The 10,000-nt window shown below is 38.9% G+C and overlaps 1 protein-coding gene across 7 annotated transcripts in view; it reads right to left on the bottom strand.

The window, feature by feature from the left end:
* LOC143017862 (uncharacterized) overlaps positions 1–10,000 on the bottom strand; it is a 406,996-nt gene that overhangs the window by 96,836 nt on the left and 300,160 nt on the right. For 6 of the 7 annotated variants that reach the window (XM_076172842.1, XM_076172843.1, XM_076172848.1 and 3 more), the window contains one exon: positions 6,071–6,145. The exons of the other annotated variant lie outside the window; for it this stretch is intronic. In XM_076172842.1, coding sequence (XP_076028957.1) covers positions 6,071–6,145 — 75 coding nt within the window. The remainder of the gene's footprint in view (positions 1–6,070; positions 6,146–10,000) is intronic. 7 annotated transcript variants of the gene reach the window in all.

The raw sequence follows: 10,000 nt of genomic DNA, 5'->3' as shown, positions 1-10,000 counted from the left end.
TAGAGGTCAAGAGGAACGAGGAAAGAAAAGCCTCATATCCACTGACCGCTTCCACGAAATCCCCTGTCCAAGGCTTCTGTCGCGATGGGGATTTCTGTGACTCTCAGAACGACTCGTATCGGAATCGGGTCTTGTAATGGAATCGTTAAAAAGTTTGGTACCGTCGTCTCGTCACAATTAAGAAACAGGTTATACTGCAGATTCGTACGCTCGCGTGCGTTTGAATGGGCCTCAGTAATAAAGCATCTCCTACTAAGCTTCTCCCGCTATTACTAGTGGTCCTACTATTGCTAGAGGACCCATGGCTATACCATTTTAATGTACATAAAGTTTACTTTGGACATCTGAAAGGGGCTTCAGTGGTACAGGCCAGAAGTTCTTTTTTCCAGGTATTCATGCCCTTTGTTGAAAATGAAGCCATAAAAAAAAAAAAAAAAAACAACAACTGTGAGACCGCGTCTATATCGTAGGTATACAGGTGACGTTTTTGTTTTTGTAGACAATTTACTTGAGAAACTTGGGTCTAACCCCCAGGTCATTTTCGGGTTCAAGTTTGTGGTGTAGCTAAACTCTACCAACAGGCTGGATGTTATGGTCGAAACTGTCTCGGATAATTTTGTTACCAGCGTTTACCGCACGACCACCAATGTAGATAAAGGAGTTTATGCTCAAGTACAAGATAGACGTCATTAGGCCTTATGTCAGCTGGACAATTGCTCTTTACTCCTCATGGCATATGTTTCATGCTGAGTAGTAATTCTGTACTTGCGCCTCCAAATACCGACTCTGAAAGTGTAACTGGCAATTTATTATAGTGAAATGTCTCTGGCTTGACTCCGCGCCATACGTAAACTATTTTACCAGAACACCTTAAGCAGGTCCTACCGTAAGGGTGAGAAGTACATAAGAGATAATGTATAAGACCTATATGCTATTTGGTGACTTTGATGCATAGAAGGTGGTGATATTCTATATTAACTCTTATAATGAAGGCGAATTTGATTACATTATGAAAACCTTTGACAAACTTGGATACCCAGAGGGAATGTTGAAAAGAACAAAAAGAATAGCAATAACTATTTACAATCGCGGAAAGAAAGAAAGAAATGATAAAGATAATACCAATTTTATATCAGTACCTGGCTCAGAAGCGTCACCAATAATAGACAAATATTTAACAAAATCAGGTATAAACATAGCTAAAATAACTAACAAGAGGATAGGTGATTTAATAAAGACTTCCGAAAAGAGAACCAATTCCGAAAACAGCGTCGTATACAAAATCCCGTGCAATAGTTGCTCAATGGCTTATTTTGGCGAATCGTCAAGAGGATTAGAAAAAGGATTTATGAACATAAAAACGACATAAAAGCACATAGGACTTCTAATTCTTTAGTAGTTCATGCGGAAAAATTCGATCATTTACCAAACAGGAGAGAAGCTGAAGTGCTACATAAAGGTCTTGATAAGTTCACTAGAAGAATTGTTGAATCGGCATATATTTCAACTAATAATTCATCGAATCATCGAGGAGGGTTTATCAATTTAGCTAAACAAACTAGTATTTAAATTCTAAAACACGCCAGAAAAACGACCTTTCCCAAGTGTCTGAAAAGGTAATTAGACTTAGTACATAAACTTCAATTGCAGTTCTACATACACTCTCTGAAGAAGTTCTACGCGAACGAAACGTTAGAGTGTTTAGGGTTCCGAGCCTTCCCCTGTGTTTATGTTCTCCATCATCCAAATAATTTGTCTAAAATACTTATCAATATATATATATATATATATATATATATATATATATATACATATGCTGTATATATAAGTATATATGTGTATGTGTGTATGTATATATAAATATATATATACATATATATGTATATATATATATATATATGTGTGTGTGTGTGTGTGTGCATATATATATATATATATATATATACATACGTACACACACACACACACACACACACACACACACACACCCACACACACACACACACACACACAAATATATATATATATATATATATATATATATATATATATATATATATATATATATATATATATATATATATATGTGTGTGTGTGTGTGTGTGTGTGTGTGTCTGAAAAAGGGAGGTTCAGTGATGGTGGACTGGTTGGTGAGGTTATTTAATGTTTGCTGGAGAGAGGGTAGAGTACCGGAGGACTGGAGGAGTGCCTGTATAGTTCCTCTTTACAAGGGAAAAGGGAACAAGTGTGAATGTGGTAGTTTCAGAGGGATTAGCCTGTTAAGTGTAGTAGGGAAGGCTTATGGGAGGATCTTGATTGAGAGGATTAGGAGAGGAACAGAAGGAGTAATTGGTGAGGAACAGTGTGGATTTAGGACAGGTAGAGGTTGTGTAGATCAGATCTTTGTGGTAAGACAGATATATGAGAAAGCTATATGAAAGGGGAAGGATGTTTTTTGGGCTTTTATGGATCTGGAAAAGGCTTATGATAGGGTAGACAGAAAGGCACTGTGGGAGGTTATGCAGATTTATGGGATAGGAGGAAAGCTTTTGGGAGCTGTCAAGAGTTTTTATGTGAGTAGTAGAGCTTGTGTCAGGATTAGAAATGGAGAGAGTGAGTGGTTTGAAGTAAAGGTGGGACTTCGTCAAGGATGCGTTATGTCGCCCTGGCTGTTCAACTTATACATGGATGGGGTGGTGCGAGAGGTGAATGCTAGGGTAGTGGGTCAGGGATTGGAGATGGTTAAAGAAAATGGAGATAAGTGGGAGGTGAGCCAGCTGTTGTTTGCGGACGACACTGCGCTTGTGGCAGGGTCGGAGGAGGGATTGAGGAAGCTGGTGGCAGAGTTTGGGAGAGTATGTGATAGAAGAAAGCTAAAGATAAATGTGGGTAAAAGTAAGGTGATGAGATGTACAAGGGGTGAAAGTGGCAGTAGACTGGAAGTGAACATTAAGGGAGAGCGACTGGAGGAAGTGGATAGTTTTAGATACTTGGGTGCAAGTGTAGCAGGAAAAGGTGGAGTGAAGGTGGAGGTAGAATGTAGATTGAGAGAAGCGAGTAAATGCCTTGGTGGATTAAAGAGTGTAATGAGGAATAGACATTTAGGAATGGATGCGAAGAGGAGACTGTATGAAGGAGTGATTGTACCAACAGCACTGTATGGGGCAGAAACGTGGAACATAAGAGAAGAAGAGAGAAGGAGTTTGAATGTGTTTGAAATGAGGTGTCTGAGAAATATGATGGGGGTTACTAGGCTGGATAGAGTGAGAAATGAGGAGGTGAGAAGGAGAACAGGGGTGAAAAAGTAGCTGGGAGATAGGGTTGATGAAAGAATATTAGGATGGTTTGGACACATGGAAAGAATGAGTGAAGAAAGACTAGTAAAAGAGGTATGGAAGGCAGATGTGGAGGGAGTGAACATGAGGGGACGTCCTAGGATAAGGTGGATGGATGGGGTGAAGGGGGCTTTGGGGAAGAGGGGAATGTCTGTTGAGGAAGGAAGGGAGAGGACGGAAGACAGAGGTGAGTGGAGAATGGTTGTATATGAATGATGTTGTGATTGCATGAGGAGGAATGGGCGGGGGTGGGGTGGGGGGGGTAGTATGTGTGAGTAAATTTTGACGCAGCCCGAAGGGATTTCTCCCCGTCCTCTCCTTATATGCAAGGGGGGACGGAGAGGGGGGGTCGCCGATTAAATGAAGCGGCCTTGCTGCGGATGTGCTGTGTCTTGCGATACTGCTTCTGACCCAGGGCAGGGGGCAAGGTGCAGGGATGACCCGTCATCCAGGAGGTGCTCAGATAAGAGGGAGGGTGGGAGGGGTGTGGAGTGTATTTAGGGATGAAATGGGTGGGAGTGTTTTTATGCCTTTCCCTTTTTGGCTACCTCCCTTGAAAGGGGGAAAAAAGCCTTGGTATATGTATGTATGTATATATATATATATATATATATATATATATATATATATTACGTATATGAGATATATATATATATATATATATTTATACATACATATATATATATATATATATACATATATATTTATATTATTGTATACATGTATATATATATATATATATATATATATATATATATACATATATCATATATATATATATATATATATATATATATATATATATAATATTTATATATATATATATATATATATATATATATATATATATATATATATATTATATATATACACACAAATACACTCACATACACACACACACACACACACACACACACACACACACACACACACACACACACACACACACACACACACACACACACACACACACACACACACACACACACACACACACACACACACACACACATATATATATATATATATATACAGATATATATTATATATACACACACATATGAATATATATATATATATATATATATATATATATATATATATATATATATATATATATATATATACATAAGAAAGTGAAGAGGTTATAAAGAACGTGTGGAATATGTTATTTATTGTCTGAATTTTTTCTTCTCTCGTTGCCATCATTACTTCTTCCACTGTCATCTCCATCATATATCCATATATTTGATGAACGCTACGTGCATATTACTTACTCCATTTCTCGTTAGATTTATACACCAGGAGAGTTCACCACGGAACCCTCAAATACCAATGAAAACCCAGAAAATGATATCTGCAAATGAGCACCACACGGTCGAATGTTTGTTTAAACTAAAAACACACTTAAAAGCAACGACCATTAAATCCACTTTTAAGAAAAAATTAAAAGCACACAAGCGAGTACAATAACGCCACAGCTGGAAAAGCCAAAGCCCACAGCAAACCTCAGTATACCACGGCTTAAAAAATCAGACAACACTAAACAAAATGTATCAGTCAATATCGTTCTCTTTTGAGGCGACCTGGTAATTCCTCCGAGAAACTGCTTGGTTTTTCGGCGGAGTGGCCAGATTTCACCAAACTGAACGATAACAGGGACAAAGAATTACAGTTAAAATCGCTTCACGTATGTGAATCAATGCGTATCCTGTGAATACAAAGTCTCTCCGTCCTTGGTTGGTGAATATTGACACATGACAGAATACATTGAGAGAGGTCTCCGTAGGCCAGCGAAACAACCTTTTTATCTTCTTCGAGCCCTTTCCAGACTATGGAGGTTCTCCCACGACCAAAAAAAAAAAAAAAAAAAAAAAAAGAAAAAAAAAAAAAAAATCGGACCTCTCATGATTCATCTATAACAGTGGTTCTCAAACTTTTTCGTGAGCGACACTATTTGGAACATTTCAATCCTTTGCGACCCAGAATAAAGAGAAACAAAATGGACAGTGATATATACCCTTTACTTTGAAAAAAAAAAAATAATATGTACAGCTTTTGTTTAACAAAACTAAATCAACAGAATCCACGGTACTGCATTTCCTTCAGAAAACTAAATTAATGGGATCCGTGGTGCTGCTTCTCATTTACCAATATTTCAATTCGTGGGTCTCTGCGACTCATCAAAATTGATCTCGCGACCCATTTTTTGAGAACCACCGACCTATAACATCGATTCAGAAATACATTGTAATATTGCAATTAAATCTAAGGTCTAAAATGCTATATTGGCAACTAGGAAATATGCTCTAAAACTTCTTATTACTAGGGATGTTAAACATCTACTTCCTAGGTAAATGGCCTCAAACCCCCAATTTAGTGACACCCTTCTAGACCAGAATCACGCATTATTCTTTTATGGTTTGAGACTAATCTTTTATTCAAGGAAGAATGATGATCTCTCTGAACCTCTTTCTGATGTTCTAAAAATCTTCCATTTATAATTTCAACACAATATTGGCCTCAAGGATAGAAACGCTGGTTGTCAGCGGTGGCATACTAAATATCACCTATTCTAGAGCTAATGCTTTCGGGCCTCAAGTTTCGTATGAGTCTCAGATCTGTATCACTATTCCTCCATCAAGGACGGAAAAGATACTTAGACTGCACACTGGGACAGCACAGCGGGGTAGGCTGGACTCACGCGGCCAGGGCACGGCACACTCTCCCCTTACCTTCGTGCTTCGGCTTCCTTCAGTGCAAATCCGCAACACGAAGTCGGACAGAAGCTTCAGCTCAGCAGCTAAGCTCTTCCGTGGAGGGATCCAGCAAAAGCAATGCATAATATTAAGGCAGAGTCAAATACATCATGGAGTAATTGTGCACAAAGTACAATTATGCTGACGATCTGGGTAGGAATGATTATGGCGACGGCAGTAATTTCACACATACGTTGAACCTTTCACTGCTACTGGTGACTTATGCATTCCATCTGGCTACCGCCAAGCGATTTTAATAAACTCTGCGCAGTAAAATGGTGAAAACCATTTCGCTCAACCTTTTCACTGCCACTGACGACATACATTTGCTCTGTTACAGCCAGACAGGCTATTTTATTTAGCGGAAACCTTTTTGCCTGGCAAAGAGATTAAACCAGGAGTAGAATGTATGATGAACAGAATATTAATCATATAGAAATAAACAAATAAATGAGTAAATGAAATAAACAACAAAAAAGATGTTTATGACACAAAGACGGGTAAAAGAATAAATGAGGAATGTCTGTTGAGCAGGGAAAAGAGAAGACAAGAGGTAAGTGTGAGTGGAGAACACTTGACGCGGCGCGAAGGGATTTCTTCTCGTCTTCTCCATTTTCGCCCGAGGGAGGGTCGCTGTGTAAATGAAATGATTGGCCCTGTTGTGGATGTGCTGTGTCTTCCTGCATTGCTCATGACCCAGGCAGTGGTGAACCTTTATCCACAAGGAGCTAAAATAAAAGGGAAACAAATGGGTGGTGGATAGGGATGGGATGGTTGGGGTGGGTGCATGGGCTGACTGGCTCACTCTCTTATAAGGGGACTTAATCATCTTGGTATATAAACAGATAGACAAAGACGTAAATATAACCGGTGAAAAACATGGCAACTACAAAGGTAACGTCTTTGATGCTGTTGCTATCGTCACCAGGAACTGCAAAACAATACAGCATTACGAGAAATATATGACCCTTGATTAACAAGGAATTCATAAGCAGTGATGGAAATGATAGACTGAAAATAAATATGTATCTAAAACTGATACTTATTAATCATAACAAATGTCTCATTAGTATATAGATATTGAATATTTAAAAAGAAAAATGGAATTGAAGTAAATGTACGTCACAACCTCTGGTATCCCCCACCCAATTCAAATCACTACAATGTGTCTGCATTGATATGTACAAGCAGTGTTGCATTTCAATGTTAACTCTTAATCAGTATTATCAAGGTGTATGCACTGGTTTCAGACTCCATTCATAACCATAATCATTCCAACGTTAGAAACTTTACACGTAGCACTTCGCATCATCCATACAACCTTATACCAATCCGCATTAAGCCACCGCGGTGAGGTACAGAGACTTTACCTCACATACTTATTCAAAATTAAGAAAACACCATTTCCTTCTGGGTTACTTCGACATCACCACGCCCAGGTCACAAATGAAAAGTGTGATGACAATCAACGAACAAAGGATAGCAAAATCCTTGGCTCGCAAGTTGAGGCACACCTTTGACAAAAGCTACGAAGCAGATAAAGAAATATGGAACCTTGGTAAAGGTAATGATAACAGTCACGATGCAAAAAAAGGAGGGTGGACTCACTTCTAAGAACGTGGAAGCAAGAGCTTGTGAGAAGAATGAGGATGAGATATCACCATCAGCTCCTTCGTCAGGGTGACATACTCTATTTAATTTGTTCTGTCTGAGGACAGACGATTCTGTACAGCCGTGAATAGAAGTACTGATCACTTACGGTACATTGTCGAAAAGAACAAAGCCTTCATATCAGTTCCTAATTCAAAACATGCGAAAGTGGTCAGAGAACAAGAAGTACAACAATAACCTGAGTAACTGCGGTGGGAATGAAAATTGGTGAACATATAAAAAACAAAAACAAAAATAAACAAGGAAGTGACAGCTTAATACTTGAAATTTCGTGTACAGGTTGTAACAAATTCTTCGGTGAGATTGAACAAAAGATTGGCTGAGAATAAAAGATGTGAGGCATCACAGAATCTCGAATGCGCTGGTATTTCACATAGAAAATGAAGTTCATTCACAAATGGGAAATCTTTAGAAAGAATATACATAGCCACGGGAAGTTTCATCAATTCCAATGAGGCGTTTTTGTCCTATGCGAATAGAACGAGCAGGAGGCGGTAGGCAAGTGGGATGAAAGGAGCGACGCAAGCTCCACGGTGCACCAATTAGGATAGAACAGAGACAGTTTTCCCAAAGGATGAGAACTATTGACCGCTTGAATTGTTCATATTGTGTTCATTCCATAGGAAAAATGCACACACTTCCCACGAACAAAATTACGCCCACATGCACAAACATTTACATTTGGTTTTTCTTCGACTAAAGTTCACTCAATTTCTAACTTTCTCTCATACTACGTCTTCTCATTTCAGTTTACCTCTCACTGAATTTTTTTTTCCTTGCAATTTTTTCTCTACAACTGTTTCTGACCATTTCACTCGCTTTTGGTCGATATAGAAGCAAGCCTCGATGTCCAAGAATCCTGCCTCCTGCATCGTGAGCCAAGATACAAGCACTAATAGATATTCCTTAAAAGTGTACAATGGCAATAACTCTCTTTTTATACATGGCAGTCATTTAATTTTCCTACAGACTTCTCTTCCCCTCCCACAAACACCGATCCCGTGATAGCGGGTGGTCTGTCCATTGCAGAAGGCCAAAGGACCGAAACGTCTAGACTGGAATAAAGTTACACACTTTAGCCATAGCGTTTCAATGCCGCCTCAATGCCGCCTCAATGCCGCCTCGTCTCCAACTTCTGTCAACTTTTTTTAACACACATAAACACACACACACACACACACACATACACACACACACACACACACACACACACACACACACACACACACACACACACACACACAAACACACACACACATAAACACACACACAAAACACACACACACATAAACACACACACACACACACACACACACACACACACACACACACACACACACACACACACACACACACACACACACACACACACACACACACACACACACACATTACAGAAGTACTTGTATTGGGAATAGAATTGTCTAGCGTTGAGGGTTCACTGTAAGGCCATCGGCCTTTCCGTGGGTGACGATTCAGTTTCTGACGTTAGGTAGATTATATATCTTAGATATGCCTACAAGGACCCAGTAGTCCGAAAATATTAACTGAAATAGCTTGATGGAAATAAAATCATATGGTTTGGAATAAGGGATATCATAAAAGGAATAAGAGTATCGGCCTGAGATAGCAAGAATAAAATGCTTGAAGATGTCAACTGCCAACAGTTGTGACAGAGAAATCAGCGTTTTTTACTTCTTAAGGCCATATACGGTATACTCAAAGCTTGTGTTCTACATATTTGTATTTGAATAATTCATTCTTACATGGTATTTCTTCTGTCATGACAAAATCTTCACATGAGGTAGAAATGAGACCTTTGTTCAAAAGAGGCTGAGGGTGTTGGCAGGGTTTGAAGATGGTTGGCAGGGAAATGATCCTCTGCGACGCTGTTCTTGCAGGATTATGAGTTGCAGGGACGGGTGCCCGTCGTTGGCATCATCATCGAGCCAATAAATCTGACAATGGATATTTCTGGTTTTCAATGTAATTACTTTTTGTCGATCTATGAATGTTTATAATCTTTTATGACATGCTGCTCGAGAATACAGTCTCCATTATAAACTCCTCATTATAAAACCACTGAGGCTTCTAGAAAGAGAAATGTCTAGTATGATGAAAAGACGTGACTACATTGCCCAAAGAAATAATCTCGAGAAACTTTAATTTTTTTTTTTTTTTAAATAAAAATCCGATGAATAATGTTGCTACTACATAGTCTCCGCTCGGTATACG

This window comes from Oratosquilla oratoria, chromosome 33 (assembly GCF_046742065.1).
Source record: "Oratosquilla oratoria isolate Oo_2021 chromosome 33, ASM4674206v1, whole genome shotgun sequence".
In the NCBI taxonomy this organism is placed as follows: Eukaryota; Metazoa; Arthropoda; class Malacostraca; order Stomatopoda; family Squillidae; genus Oratosquilla; species Oratosquilla oratoria.
The sequence above is the reverse complement of the archived record's forward strand: the minus strand, read 5'-3'. Positions and strand labels throughout refer to the sequence as shown.